The 16,214-nt window shown below is 41.1% G+C and overlaps 1 protein-coding gene across 10 annotated transcripts in view; it reads right to left on the reverse strand.

Annotated features, from left to right (window-relative positions):
• The window catches only part of LOC311114520 (ankyrin repeat and KH domain-containing protein 1-like), a 64,492-nt gene that overhangs the window by 5,643 nt on the left and 42,635 nt on the right, over positions 1 to 16,214 (reverse strand). For 4 of the 10 annotated variants that reach the window (XM_084189767.1, XM_084189765.1, XM_084189764.1 and 1 more), the window contains exons 18-31: positions 5,787 to 6,222; positions 5,359 to 5,501; positions 5,109 to 5,220; positions 4,762 to 4,907; positions 4,385 to 4,527; positions 3,442 to 3,655; positions 3,063 to 3,238; positions 2,736 to 2,898; positions 2,442 to 2,537; positions 1,980 to 2,292; positions 1,569 to 1,768; positions 958 to 1,292; positions 562 to 714; positions 49 to 198 (exon numbers count right to left, since the gene is read on the reverse strand). In XM_084189767.1, coding sequence (XP_084045893.1) covers positions 49 to 198; positions 562 to 714; positions 958 to 1,292; positions 1,569 to 1,768; positions 1,980 to 2,292; positions 2,442 to 2,537; positions 2,736 to 2,898; positions 3,063 to 3,238; positions 3,442 to 3,655; positions 4,385 to 4,527; positions 4,762 to 4,907; positions 5,109 to 5,220; positions 5,359 to 5,501; positions 5,787 to 6,222 — 2,780 coding nt within the window. The remainder of the gene's footprint in view (positions 1 to 48; positions 199 to 561; positions 715 to 957; positions 1,293 to 1,568; positions 1,769 to 1,979; positions 2,293 to 2,441; positions 2,538 to 2,735; positions 2,899 to 3,062; positions 3,239 to 3,441; positions 3,656 to 4,384; positions 4,528 to 4,761; positions 4,908 to 5,108; positions 5,221 to 5,358; positions 5,502 to 5,786; positions 6,223 to 16,214) is intronic. The other 6 variants (XM_084189770.1, XM_084189769.1, XM_084189762.1 and 3 more) reach the window with 4 other exon arrangements.

Below are 16,214 nucleotides of genomic sequence, written 5' to 3' on the forward strand. Positions count from 1 at the left end.
TACCTATTCATATTTTCCTCCTATTCAGTTCTCTCTCTCTCTCCCTACCTGATGGTGATCATTCTCTCTCCGTTCTTGTCTTTCTGTTTGTCCACGTCGATGTGTGCTCCCGTCACGTCCTGTATAGCTGTGATGTTGCAGCCTCCTCTACCCATGATCCTCGACACCACCGAGGCCGGCACCGACAGCTTCTTAGACCTGCAGCCCGGAAAAAGAGGTCCATATGGAGTTTAGAACCAGGCCGAAGGACAAGTTCCATGGGGAGCCACGGGGCTGACAACTCACTTTTCCTTATTGCCTAAAACAGTGGTTCCCAACCTGGGGTACTAGGATCCCTGGGGGTACTTGGTCTATCCACAGGGGGTACTTTAGAAGACTCATGAGACCAGAGGTCTACTGGTAAAATGCATGAGTGGGTACTTCAGGGGTACTCCGGGCAGAGCAAAATTAAGTTGGTGGTACAGTAACCAAAAAAGTTTGGGAACCACTGGCCTAAAATTACCTATAGATTTACTTGAAGCATTTCTAGATGGATTTTATGGATGGTGTGTGTGTACCCACCGTCTGACCACCTCCTTCCAGCCCTCCTCTCTCTTCTGTCCCCTCTTGGGGCTGGTGAGGCTCTTGCTGTTGGGGGAGGTGACGGGCAGAGACATGGTCTTAAACTGAGACGGTAGAGAGCTGCTCAGGGTCAACTCACTCATGTCTGGAGCTCTGAGAGGTTGGGCAGAGAGAGAGGAACAGAGAGAAAGAGGGGGGAGAGAACGAGAGGGGAGGAAGGGAAAGGGATAAAGGTCAAATTGACATTTAATAAGGTTGCTGTTTTTAACTATGCATTTGTATTAGAAATGCACTGTTCTGTGTGATTTGATTGTGCTTGACCAGTTCCTTTAGGAAAACTACAGTTCTTAGTCTAACTCAAAATGTCTCTCCTTGAAAGTGCTACAGGTCACTCACTTGTGTGTAGGTTTGGAGATGGAGACGGTGACTTGGTTGCCTGGGTGTAGCTGAGGACAGTGTCTCTTTTCCGGGCCTGGCAGCAGGCTGTGAGAGGGGCCAGAGGACGAAGAGGAGGACGAGGAAGAGGAGGAGTAGGAAGAGGAGGGGAGGTCCGGGAGGAAGTTGAGCTCCTGGCTCTTGCCCCCGCTGCTGCTACTCTCACTGGCACAGTCAGTGCTGTCCAGGGGGTCTGAGTCGCTGGTGCCCCCCGCCCCTGTCACCCCCCCGCCCCCGCCCCCACCCCGTGGCTCCCCATGGATCTCGTTGGCCTTGTGCTGTGCCAGCACCACCTGCTGGACAGATGGAATCATCACTGATTAGACACCTTGATTGACTTGCATAGATGGTTTGATGGTATAACTTTGAGTGGGAAAAAGAAGAGTAGAAATGTGTACATATTTGCAGCCACCCAGAAAAACACATCATAGCTTCACTCTTGTCCTTGAATTTAGCTAGTCTACATTCTATTTAGCAGTCATGTCATCAAAAAATAAGAAAGAAAAGAAAAAAGTGAATCTATTTTAAATACACCAACCGCCTGTGGGTCCTGCAGTATGATTGGTTAATACCTGTGGGTCCTGACATATAATTGGTTCGCTGGGGGACGAGTCCTTGGTCTTGTTCTTCTTGCTTTTGCGGTTGACACTGGTCGTTGTGGCAACACTGGCCCTCTTCTTGCCGAACACACAGCTGAAGGAGGCCGAGGTGGCGGGGATACCGATGGTGGTAGTGGTGGTCGCACTGGGAGGGTCGATGGGGGGGTCCACTTCTGGAGAGGGGGAGGGATGGGTGGAGAGTTGAAGGGATAGTTCTACAATATTACATATTAGACATTTGTTTCCTTACCTTGAAAACTGTCTATGGACAAGGAGTGACTGCAATCTACACTTTGCTTTTGTTAAACTAGCCACTGCAAACAAATGCTAACATCAACATTTTGGGAACAAATTATTAGATATTGAAACCAAGATATAATTTACCCTCAGCGGAGTCATTCTGCTTCTGCATCTCACCGTCTTCCTCCTCCTCCTCCTCCTCCTCCTTGGTCGTCTTCTGCTCCTCCTCCTCCTCCTCCTCCTCCTGCTTTTTCTTCTGTTCCTCCTTCTTCTTCTTGCGTTTCTCCTTGCGTTTCTCTCTCTTGGCTGCCAGGGCCTGCTTCTTGCTCTCCTCTCTGGACTTCTCCAGGTCGAGCTCCTTGAGGAGAATGCTGGCGTTCTTGTTGGCCTCAGCAGCCTGCTGGTCTTTGGCTTTGACGATGGTCTCCATGCACTGGTGGCACTTCTTCAACAACTCCTGAGAGTGAGGGAGGGATGGAGAGTTAGTGGAAACTCAAATCTTTCGAACCCACCGCCATACTTATACAAGCTAAGCCGCATTTGACAGTCAATGATATCCAGCCAACATCCACAGAGTGATCATTCCAAACTGGGGAGGTGTGTTACCTTGTCAGCGATGGTGGCGATGTATCGCATACACTCAATGTCTGAGGGGAACTGGTTGACCTCTTTTACCAGGTACTGAACCACCTTTACATGACCCTGAGAAACACAGACACGCGAGAGAGAGAGAGAGAGAGAGAGAGAGAGAGAGAGATAACTGTAAAATAGGCCAACATTGTTTCAGGCTGGCGGCAACAAGTAAAGAGAGGGGGAAGACTGCAGGGCCTTGTAGAGGAACTAGATAGTGAGGGGGCCAGGTGTTTCACAGGGGAAGGGTCACCCTGCGACATTACCTACCTTGCGGAAGGCAGCCATGAGCGGTGTGATCTTGCGGTTGTCTGCAGCGTCTACGTCGGCCCCGGCCTGCACCAGCAGCTGAACCACGTCAAAATGGCCGCCGTTGGCCGCCAGCCACAAAGGGGTGTTCCCTTTCTTATTGCGCACGTCAATGTGAGCCCCTCTGGAGAACGGAAGAAAAGAGGGAGGAGTTAAGAGAAGATAAATAAACACAGGATAAAAAAAATGAAAGACTGAAAGAAAACATTCCATTTTAGGGAAATTCCTGGCTTCAAAATGAATACCCACTCAGACAAAGAGTGATTGATTGGTTGGTTTAACACCCACCTGTTGATGAGCAGCTCACAGAACTTGTAGTGACCCTTGTCTGCAGCGATGGTGAGGGCTGTGTCTCGGGACGAGGGGACAGGAGGGGCGTTGACATCAGCCCCTTTATCCAGCAGCACCCGGCCGACCTCAGCATAGCCCCCCGACGCCGCCTCCATCAGAGGGGTCAGACCAGTCTACCAGGGGAGAGGGAGGTCAACATCACATGTACAATATGGGGCCAATCCCTCACTCAAATCATTTAGTCATGCACTGATGTCAATGGGAGACGGAGTGACAATTCTGAAGTTAGGATTCACCAGATCCTATATGTACCTTGGCTCTGGACTCCCTTGATATACTACTATAATATGGACGGCTAACAGTCCGGTCTCCTCACCTTGGCTCTGTGCTCTACGTTGGCCTTGCGGTCCAGCAGCAGACTGACCACCTCCGCCCGGCCCTGGAAGCAGGCCAGAGTGAGAGCCGTGTTCCTGTTGGTCTCGATCTGAGCGTTGATGTCTGAGCCCATGTCCAGCAGCAGCTTGACCGCTGGCACATGACCATTCATCGCTGCCAGCATCAGGGGAGAGATACCCAGCTTACTGCCCGTCCTAGAGAGAGAGACAGAGAGAGAGAGCGACAGAGAGAGAGAGAGAGCGACAGAGAGAGAGAGAAAGCGACAGAGAGAGAGAGAGAGAGCAACAGAGAGAGAGAGAGAGAGAGCGACAGAGAGAGAGAGAGAGCGACAGAGAGAGAGAGAGAGAGCGACAGAGAGAGAGAGAGAGCGACAGAGAGAGAGAGAGCGACAGAGAGAGAGAGAGCGACAGAGAGAGAGAGAGCGACAAAGAGAGAGAGCGACAAAGAGAGAGAGCGACAAAGAGAGAGCGACAGAGAGAGAGAGCGACAGAGAGAGAGAGCGACAGAGAGAGAGAGCGACAGAGAGAGAGAGCGACAGAGAGAGAGAGCGACAGAGAGAGAGAGCGACAGAGAGAGAGAGCGACAGAGAGAGAGAGCGACAGAGAGAGAGAGCGACAGAGAGAGAGAGCGACAGAGAGAGAGAGCGACAGAGAGAGAGAGCGACAGAGAGAGCGACAGAGAGACAGTGACAGAGAGGAAAAAAGTTGGAGGGAGGATTTTATCAATGAGTGAGATACGCGAGGAGAGGTGCTTTCACTACCAAAGATGCAGTCATCACTCATTTAAACAACCCAGTGGAAGTTTCTGATGTAAGAAATGCTATTTCATAAATAAATGTATTTGATCAAGACCTGGAAAAGTAGTGGTATCAGTTAGAAGAGAAGAGAAAATAAGATGTGATCTTGTCACGTCCCGCCCAGTACCTGGAGTTGATCTCTGAGCCGGCGTTGAGGAGGATCTTGATGATGTTGACATAGCCTCCGGACGCCGCCAGGCTCAAAGGGGTGTAGTCTGACACGTTACGATGCTCTTTATTGGCTCCTCGCAACAGCAACGATTCCACCACCTAGGAGAGGAGAGACAAGAGGAGAGGGGACGGGACAAGGAAATGAAAGTTATTTGTAAGTACTGGGACATAGTCTTTATTATGTTTGCAATATGCTATTGCAGTCAGTGAAAGGTGAGTTGATTCAGTGAGTCGTTTCAGTGTGGTTTCATAGAAGGGAAGTGAGCGTGTACCATAGAATTACATATTAGAAATAATACAAAACTGATTTAAATCTGATCTCTTGGTGTGTACCTCCTGTCGTCCCCCTGAGCAGGCCAGGGAGAGGGGCGTGTCTTTGGTTCTCTCTGACTGGGCCTCTATGTCACCCCCTTTATCCAGAAGGACCTCCACCACACCTACGTGGCCCGCTGTCGCAGCCAGGATCAGAGGGGTGAACCCTGGGGAGAGGAAGAGGAGAGGGTCAGAACCAGATATCCAGATTCACCCAATACAAACTGAAGCACTTTGAACACTGTATAAACCCTACCTTGGATGTAAGAAAACAAATATTCCTGATTAATCAGAAATTAAAACATGTCTGACAGATATCCAGGCCCAACTAACACTCAGAATAAACAGTAACTTCATGTGTGTGTTACCTTTCTTGTCGCGGTGCTCGATGTTGGCTCCTCGTGCGATGAGAACAGACACCAGCTCCTCGTGTCCTCCGGCACATGCCAGCGTCAGCGCTGTGTCATGGTTACTCTCCGTCTGAAGGGAGAGGGACACACACATTTACAACAACGCTGTGGGTATGTGTGTGTCTCTCAGTCTCGAATGTGTGTATGGGTGACCATGGGCTTTACATGAGCATCGATAACCACAGTGTGTGTGTGAGCAGTGACTTACGTGTGCGTCGATGTCCACAGAGGGGTAGAGGGGCAGTGGGGAGGGGGGCGAGCCCATGTTGGAGGGGGTCTGTGACAGGGGGTCAGACAGGGGGGTGGGGGACGTCGTAGTGTTCAGCATGGGTACTCTGCTGCTCACTGCTGCTGGAACAGAGAAAGAAGGAGAGAAACAGGGGAGGAGAAAGACAGAGAGAGACAGAAAGAGAGACAGAAAGAGAGACAAAGACCAAGAGAAGAGTTAGTATTTGTTACTTTTCAGGCATTTCTTCTGGGGAATTTGTTCATCAGTTCTGTTCTTTCAAATCATTGCAGTTGAAGGAAAGGAGACAGTATACTAAGGAGGAAATGAGTTAAGACTATTGAGATGCACCCACCCAGAGCAGGCAGACGGGAACAGCTGTAAGACCACGCTACGCTACACACACTCACCTGCCATGATGTCATCCAGTGTGTCTGTAAGCGTCTGAGCGGGCGTAGCCACCATGAGTCCGTCTGGGGCCTGCTGCCCTACCATCCCTGGTCCTAACCCCTGACCCTGACCCAGACCCAGCATCTGCTGGCCCACCAGTACCCTCTGCAGATCAGGGCTGGTACTGCCAGGGCAGGGGTAGTCGGCTGGGCACGGGCTGTACTCGGGTAGAGGCTGGATGGGCACGAAGGCTGTCTGGAGGGGGGGAGGAGGGGGGTGGAGATGGGAGTGGGGGGAGGGCGAGGGGGGCAGGGGGGGCTGCTGTCCGTCCCTGTAGAGGATAGTGTCCACCTGGGGTAGCTTAGCGTAATCTTCCTCCTCTCCTTCCACCTCTTCTTCTTCATCATCCTCCTCCTCCTCATCGTCGTCATCATCCTGGAATAGAAATGAGGCAAACTTCTAACAATCAAACAAAGCATCTAAAAGTATGAAAGTATGAGTTCTTACAAAACACAGCAGGAATGTGATCAAGAGAAATCAGGATTTGGGCTAGAGGATGGATAAGTCTGTTTCTATTAGATATGAGAGGATGGATAAGTATGTTTCTTTTAGATATGAGGGGATGGATAAGTCTGTTTCTATTAGATATGAGGGGATGGATCAGTATGTTTCTATTAGATATGAGGGGATGGATAAGTCTGTTTCTATTAGATATGAGGGGATGGATAAGTCTGTTTCTATTAGATATGAGGGGATGGATAAGTCTGTTTCTATTAGATATGAGGGGATGGATACGTCTGTTTCTATTAGATATGAGGGGATGGATAAGTCTGTTTCTATTAGATATGAGAGGATGGATAAGTATGTTTCTATTAGATATGAGAGGATGGATAAGTCTGTTTCTATTAGATATGAGAGGATGGATAAGTCTGTTTCTATTAGATATGAGGGGATGAATAAGTGTTTATATTAGATATGAGAGGATGGATAAGTCTGTTTCTATTAGATATGAGAGGATGGATAAGTCTGTTTCTATTAGATATGAGAGGATGGATAAGTCTGTTTCTATTAGATATGAGGGGATGGATAAGTCTGTTTCTATTAGATATGAGGGGATGGATAAGTCTGTTTCTATTACATATGAGGGGATGGATAACTATGTTTCTATTAGATATGAGAGGATGGATAAGTCTGTTTCTATTAGATATGAGGGGATGAATAAGTGTTTATATTAGATATGAGAGGATGGATAAGTCTGTTTCTATTAGATATGAGAGGATGGATAAGTCTGTTTCTATTAGATATGAGGGGATGGATAAGTCTGTTTCTATTAGATATGAGGGGGTGGATAAGTCTGTTTCTATTACATATGAGGGGATGGATAACTATGTTTCTATTAGATATGAGGGGATGGATAAGTCTGTTTCTATTAGATATGAGGGGATGGATAAGTCTGTTTCTATTAGATATGAGGGGATGGATAAGTCTGTTTCTATTAGATATGAGGGGATGGATAAGTCTGTTTCTATTAGATATGAGGGGATGAATAAGTGTTTATATTAGATATGAGAGGATGGATAAGTCTGTTTCTATTAGATATGAGAGGATGGATAAGTCTGTTTCTATTAGATATGAGAGGATGGATAAGTCTGTTTCTATTAGATATGAGGGGATGGATAAGTCTGTTTCTATTAGATATGAGGGGATGGATAAGTCTGTTTCTATTACATATGAGGGGATGGATAACTATGTTTCTATTAGATATGAGAGGATGGATAAGTCTGTTTCTATTAGATATGAGGGGATGAATAAGTGTTTATATTAGATATGAGAGGATGGATAAGTCTGTTTCTATTAGATATGAGGGGATGGATAAGTCTGTTTCTATTAGATATGAGAGGATGGATAAGTCTGTTTCTATTAGATATGAGGGGATGGATAAGTCTGTTTCTATTAGATATGAGGGGATGGATAAGTCTGTTTCTATTACATATGAGGGGATGGATAACTATGTTTCTATTAGATATGAGGGGATGGATAAGTCTGTTTCTATTAGATATGAGGGGATGGATAAGTCTTTCTATTAGATATGAGGGGATGGATAAGTCTGTTTCTATTAGATATGAGGGGATGAATAAGTGTTTCTATTAGATATGAGAGGATGGATAAGTCTGTTTCTATTAGATATGAGAGGATGGATAAGTCTGTTTCTATTAGATATGAGAGGATGGATAAGTCTGTTTCTATTAGATATGAGGGGATGAATAAGTGTTTATATTAGATATGAGAGGATGGATAAGTCTGTTTCTATTAGATATGAGAGGATGGATAAGTCTGTTTCTATTAGATATGAGAGGATGGATAAGTCTGTTTCTATTAGATATGAGAGGATGGATAAGTCTGTTTCTATTAGATATGAGAGGATGGATAAGTCTGTTTCTATTAGATATGAGGGGATGGATAAGTATTTATATTAGATATGAGGGGATGGATAAGTCTGTTTCTATTAGATATGAGGGGATGGATAAGTCTGTTTCTATTAGATATGAGGGGATGAATAAGTGTTTCTATTAGATATGAGAGGATGGATATGTCTTTCTATTAGATATGAGGGGATGGATAAGTTTGTTTCTATTAGATATGAGGGGATGGATAAGTCTGTTTCTATTAGATATGAGAGGATGGATAAGTCTTTCTATTAGATATGAGGGGATGGATAAGTCTGTTTCTATTAGATATGAGGGGATGGATAAGTCTGTTTCTATTACATATGAGGGGATGGATAACTATGTTTCTATTAGATATGAGGGGATGGATAAGTCTGTTTCTATTAGATATGAGGGGATGGATAAGTCTGTTTCTATTAGATATGAGGGGATGGATAAGTCTGTTTCTATTAGATATGAGGGGATGAATAAGTGTTTCTATTAGATATGAGAGGATGGATAAGTCTGTTTCTATTAGATATGAGAGGATGGATAAGTCTGTTTCTATTAGATATGAGAGGATGGATAAGTCTGTTTCTATTAGATATGAGGGGATGAATAAGTGTTTATATTAGATATGAGAGGATGGATAAGTCTGTTTCTATTAGATATGAGGGGATGGATACGTCTGTTTCTATTAGATATGAGGGGATGGATACGTCTGTTTCTATTAGATATGAGGGGATGGATAAGTCTGTTTCTATTAGATACGAGGGGATGGATACGTCTGTTTCTATTAGATATGAGGGGATGGATAAGTCTGTTTCTATTAGATATGAGAGGATGGATAAGTCTGTTTCTATTAGATATGAGAGGATGGATAAGTCTGTTTCTATTAGATATGAGAGGATGGATAAGTCTGTTTCTATTAGATATGAGGGGATGAATAAGTGTTTATATTAGATATGAGAGGATGGATAAGTCTGTTTCTATTAGATATGAGGGGATGGATACGTCTGTTTCTATTAGATATGAGGGGATGGATAAGTCTGTTTCTATTAGATATGAGGGGATGGATACGTCTGTTTCTATTAGATATGAGGGGATGGATAAGTCTGTTTCTATTAGATATGAGAGGATGGATAAGTCTGTTTCTATTAGATATGAGGGGATGAATAAGTGTTTATATTAGATATGAGAGGATGGATAAGTCTGTTTCTATTAGATATGAGGGGATGGATACGTCTGTTTCTATTAGATATGAGGGGATGGATAAGTCTGTTTCTATTAGATATGAGGGGATGGATACGTCTGTTTCTATTAGATATGAGGGGATGGATAAGTCTGTTTCTATTAGATATGAGGGGATGGATAAGTCTTTCTATTAGATATGAGAGGATGGATAAGTCTGTTTCTATTAGATATGAGAGGATGGATAAGTCTGTTTCTATTAGATATGAGGGGATGAATAAGTGTTTATATTAGATATGAGAGGATGGATAAGTCTGTTTCTATTAGATATGAGGGGATGGATACGTCTGTTTCTATTAGATATGAGAGGATGGATAAGTCTGTTTCTATTAGATATGAGGGGATGGATACGTCTGTTTCTATTAGATATGAGGGGATGGATAAGTCTGTTTCTATTAGATATGAGGGGATGGATAAGTCTGTTTCTATTAGATATGAGAGGATGGATAAGTCTGTTTCTATTAGATATGAGAGGATGGATAAGTCTGTTTCTATTAGATATGAGGGGATGAATAAGTGTTTATATTAGATATGAGAGGATGGATAAGTCTGTTTCTATTAGATATGAGGGGATGGATACGTCTGTTTCTATTAGATATGAGGGGATGGATACGTCTGTTTCTATTAGATATGAGGGGATGGATAAGTCTGTTTCTATTAGATATGAGAGGATGGATAAGTCTGTTTCTATTAGATATGAGAGGATGGATAAGTCTGTTTCTATTAGATATGAGGGGATGAATAAGTGTTAATATTAGATATGAGAGGATGGATAAGTCTGTTTCTATTAGATATGAGGGGATGGATACGTCTGTTTCTATTAGATATGAGGGGATGGATAAGTCTGTTTCTATTAGATATGAGGGGATGGATACGTCTGTTTCTATTAGATATGAGGGGATGGATACGTCTGTTTCTATTAGATATGAGGGGATGGATACGTCTGTTTCTATTAGATATGAGGGGATGGATAAGTCTGTTTCTATTAGATATGAGGGGATGGATACGTCTGTTTCTATTAGATATGAGGGGATGGATAAGTCTGTTTCTATTAGATATGAGAGGATGGATAAGTCTGTTTCTATTAGATATGAGAGGATGGATAAGTCTGTTTCTATTAGATATGAGAGGATGGATAAGTCTGTTTCTATTAGATATGAGGGGATGAATAAGTGTTTATATTAGATATGAGAGGATGGATAAGTCTGTTTCTATTAGATATGAGGGGATGGATACGTCTGTTTCTATTAGATATGAGGGGATGGATAAGTCTGTTTCTATTAGATATGAGGGGATGGATACGTCTGTTTCTATTAGATATGAGGGGATGGATAAGTCTGTTTCTATTAGATATGAGAGGATGGATAAGTCTGTTTCTATTAGATATGAGGGGATGAATAAGTGTTTATATTAGATATGAGAGGATGGATAAGTCTGTTTCTATTAGATATGAGGGGATGGATACGTCTGTTTCTATTAGATATGAGGGGATGGATAAGTCTGTTTCTATTAGATATGAGGGGATGAATAAGTGTTTATATTAGATATGAGAGGATGGATAAGTCTGTTTCTATTAGATATGAGGGGATGGATACGTCTGTTTCTATTAGATATGAGGGGATGGATAAGTCTGTTTCTATTAGATATGAGGGGATGGATACGTCTGTTTCTATTAGATATGAGGGGATGGATAAGTCTGTTTCTATTAGATATGAGAGGATGGATAAGTCTGTTTCTATTAGATATGAGGGGATGAATAAGTGTTTATATTAGATATGAGAGGATGGATAAGTCTGTTTCTATTAGATATGAGGGGATGGATACGTCTGTTTCTATTAGATATGAGGGGATGGATAAGTCTGTTTCTATTAGATATGAGGGGATGGATACGTCTGTTTCTATTAGATATGAGGGGATGGATAAGTCTGTTTCTATTAGATATGAGGGGATGGATAAGTCTTTCTATTAGATATGAGAGGATGGATAAGTCTGTTTCTATTAGATATGAGAGGATGGATAAGTCTGTTTCTATTAGATATGAGGGGATGAATAAGTGTTTATATTAGATATGAGAGGATGGATAAGTCTGTTTCTATTAGATATGAGGGGATGGATACGTCTGTTTCTATTAGATATGAGAGGATGGATAAGTCTGTTTCTATTAGATATGAGGGGATGGATACGTCTGTTTCTATTAGATATGAGGGGATGGATAAGTCTGTTTCTATTAGATATGAGGGGATGGATAAGTCTGTTTCTATTAGATATGAGAGGATGGATAAGTCTGTTTCTATTAGATATGAGAGGATGGATAAGTCTGTTTCTATTAGATATGAGGGGATGAATAAGTGTTTATATTAGATATGAGAGGATGGATAAGTCTGTTTCTATTAGATATGAGGGGATGGATACGTCTGTTTCTATTAGATATGAGGGGATGGATACGTCTGTTTCTATTAGATATGAGGGGATGGATAAGTCTGTTTCTATTAGATATGAGAGGATGGATAAGTCTGTTTCTATTAGATATGAGAGGATGGATAAGTCTGTTTCTATTAGATATGAGGGGATGAATAAGTGTTAATATTAGATATGAGAGGATGGATAAGTCTGTTTCTATTAGATATGAGGGGATGGATACGTCTGTTTCTATTAGATATGAGGGGATGGATAAGTCTGTTTCTATTAGATATGAGGGGATGGATACGTCTGTTTCTATTAGATATGAGGGGATGGATACGTCTGTTTCTATTAGATATGAGAGGATGGATAAGTCTGTTTCTATTAGATATGAGGGGATGGATACGTCTGTTTCTATTAGATATGAGGGGATGGATAAGTCTGTTTCTATTAGATATGAGGGGATGGATACGTCTGTTTCTATTAGATATGAGGGGATGGATAAGTCTGTTTCTATTAGATATGAGGGGATGGATAAGTCTGTTTCTATTAGATATGAGGGGATGGATAAGTCTGTTTCTATTAGATATGAGGGGATGGATAAGTCTGTTTCTATTAGATATGAGGGGATGAATAAGTGTTTCTATTAGATATGAGAGGATGGATAAGTCTGTTTCTATTAGATATGAGAGGATGGATAAGTCTGTTTCTATTAGATATGAGAGGATGGATAAGTCTGTTTCTATTAGATATGAGGGGATGAATAAGTGTTTATATTAGATATGAGAGGATGGATAAGTCTGTTTCTATTAGATATGAGGGGATGGATACGTCTGTTTCTATTAGATATGAGGGGATGGATAAGTCTGTTTCTATTAGATATGAGGGGATGGATACGTCTGTTTCTATTAGATATGAGGGGATGGATAAGTCTGTTTCTATTAGATATGAGAGGATGGATAAGTCTGTTTCTATTAGATATGAGGGGATGAATAAGTGTTTATATTAGATATGAGAGGATGGATAAGTCTGTTTCTATTAGATATGAGGGGATGGATACGTCTGTTTCTATTAGATATGAGGGGATGGATAAGTCTGTTTCTATTAGATATGAGGGGATGGATACGTCTGTTTCTATTAGATATGAGGGGATGGATAAGTCTGTTTCTATTAGATATGAGGGGATGGATAAGTCTTTCTATTAGATATGAGAGGATGGATAAGTCTGTTTCTATTAGATATGAGAGGATGGATAAGTCTGTTTCTATTAGATATGAGGGGATGAATAAGTGTTTATATTAGATATGAGAGGATGGATAAGTCTGTTTCTATTAGATATGAGGGGATGGATACGTCTGTTTCTATTAGATATGAGAGGATGGATAAGTCTGTTTCTATTAGATATGAGGGGATGGATACGTCTGTTTCTATTAGATATGAGGGGATGGATAAGTCTGTTTCTATTAGATATGAGGGGATGGATAAGTCTGTTTCTATTAGATATGAGAGGATGGATAAGTCTGTTTCTATTAGATATGAGAGGATGGATAAGTCTGTTTCTATTAGATATGAGGGGATGAATAAGTGTTTATATTAGATATGAGAGGATGGATAAGTCTGTTTCTATTAGATATGAGGGGATGGATACGTCTGTTTCTATTAGATATGAGGGGATGGATACGTCTGTTTCTATTAGATATGAGGGGATGGATAAGTCTGTTTCTATTAGATATGAGAGGATGGATAAGTCTGTTTCTATTAGATATGAGAGGATGGATAAGTCTGTTTCTATTAGATATGAGGGGATGAATAAGTGTTAATATTAGATATGAGAGGATGGATAAGTCTGTTTCTATTAGATATGAGGGGATGGATACGTCTGTTTCTATTAGATATGAGGGGATGGATAAGTCTGTTTCTATTAGATATGAGGGGATGGATACGTCTGTTTCTATTAGATATGAGGGGATGGATACGTCTGTTTCTATTAGATATGAGGGGATGGATACGTCTGTTTCTATTAGATATGAGGGGATGGATAAGTCTGTTTCTATTAGATATGAGGGGATGGATACGTCTGTTTCTATTAGATATGAGGGGATGGATAAGTCTGTTTCTATTAGATATGAGAGGATGGATAAGTCTGTTTCTATTAGATATGAGAGGATGGATAAGTCTGTTTCTATTAGATATGAGAGGATGGATAAGTCTGTTTCTATTAGATATGAGGGGATGAATAAGTGTTTATATTAGATATGAGAGGATGGATAAGTCTGTTTCTATTAGATATGAGGGGATGGATACGTCTGTTTCTATTAGATATGAGGGGATGGATAAGTCTGTTTCTATTAGATATGAGGGGATGGATACGTCTGTTTCTATTAGATATGAGGGGATGGATAAGTCTGTTTCTATTAGATATGAGAGGATGGATAAGTCTGTTTCTATTAGATATGAGGGGATGAATAAGTGTTTATATTAGATATGAGAGGATGGATAAGTCTGTTTCTATTAGATATGAGGGGATGGATACGTCTGTTTCTATTAGATATGAGGGGATGGATAAGTCTGTTTCTATTAGATATGAGGGGATGGATACGTCTGTTTCTATTAGATATGAGGGGATGGATAAGTCTGTTTCTATTAGATATGAGGGGATGGATAAGTCTGTTTCTATTAGATATGAGGGGATGGATAAGTCTGTTTCTATTAGATATGAGGGGATGGATAAGTCTGTTTCTATTAGATATGAGGGGATGAATAAGTGTTTCTATTAGATATGAGAGGATGGATAAGTCTGTTTCTATTAGATATGAGAGGATGGATAAGTCTGTTTCTATTAGATATGAGAGGATGGATAAGTCTGTTTCTATTAGATATGAGGGGATGAATAAGTGTTTATATTAGATATGAGAGGATGGATAAGTCTGTTTCTATTAGATATGAGAGGATGGATAAGTCTGTTTCTATTAGATATGAGAGGATGGATAAGTCTGTTTCTATTAGATATGAGAGGATGGATAAGTCTGTTTCTATTAGATATGAGAGGATGGATAAGTCTGTTTCTATTAGATATGAGGGGATGGATAAGTATTTATATTAGATATGAGGGGATGGATAAGTCTGTTTCTATTAGATATGAGGGGATGGATAAGTCTGTTTCTATTAGATATGAGGGGATGAATAAGTGTTTCTATTAGATATGAGAGGATGGATATGTCTTTCTATTAGATATGAGGGGATGGATAAGTTTGTTTCTATTAGATATGAGGGGATGGATAAGTCTGTTTCTATTAGATATGAGAGGATGGATAAGTCTGTTTCTATTAGATATGAGGGGATGGATAAGTCTGTTTCTATTAGATATGAGGGGATGGATAAGTCTGTTTCTATTACATATGAGGGGATGGATAACTATGTTTCTATTAGATATGAGGGGATGGATAAGTCTGTTTCTATTAGATATGAGGGGATGGATAAGTCTGTTTCTATTAGATATGAGGGGATGGATAAGTCTGTTTCTATTAGATATGAGGGGATGAATAAGTGTTTCTATTAGATATGAGAGGATGGATAAGTCTGTTTCTATTAGATATGAGAGGATGGATAAGTCTGTTTCTATTAGATATGAGAGGATGGATAAGTCTGTTTCTATTAGATATGAGGGGATGAATAAGTGTTTATATTAGATATGAGAGGATGGATAAGTCTGTTTCTATTAGATATGAGGGGATGGATACGTCTGTTTCTATTAGATATGAGGGGATGGATACGTCTGTTTCTATTAGATATGAGGGGATGGATAAGTCTGTTTCTATTAGATACGAGGGGATGGATACGTCTGTTTCTATTAGATATGAGGGGATGGATAAGTCTGTTTCTATTAGATATGAGAGGATGGATAAGTCTGTTTCTATTAGATATGAGAGGATGGATAAGTCTGTTTCTATTAGATATGAGAGGATGGATAAGTCTGTTTCTATTAGATATGAGGGGATGAATAAGTGTTTATATTAGATATGAGAGGATGGATAAGTCTGTTTCTATTAGATATGAGGGGATGGATACGTCTGTTTCTATTAGATATGAGGGGATGGATACGTCTGTTTCTATTAGATATGAGGGGATGGATAAGTCTGTTTCTATTAGATATGAGGGGATGGATACGTCTGTTTCTATTAGATATGAGGGGATGGATAAGTCTGTTTCTATTAGATATGAGAGGATGGATAAGTCAGTTTCTATTAGATATGAGGGGATGAATAAGTGTTTATATTAGATATGAGAGGATGGATAAGTCTGTTTCTATTAGATATGAGGGGATGGATACGTCTGTTTCTATTAGATATGAGGGGATGGATAAGTCTGTTT

Source organism: Coregonus lavaretus (genome assembly GCF_964263955.1).
Source record: "Coregonus lavaretus genome assembly, contig: HAP1_SCAFFOLD_484, whole genome shotgun sequence".
Lineage (NCBI taxonomy): Eukaryota > Metazoa > Chordata > Actinopteri > Salmoniformes > Salmonidae > Coregonus > Coregonus lavaretus.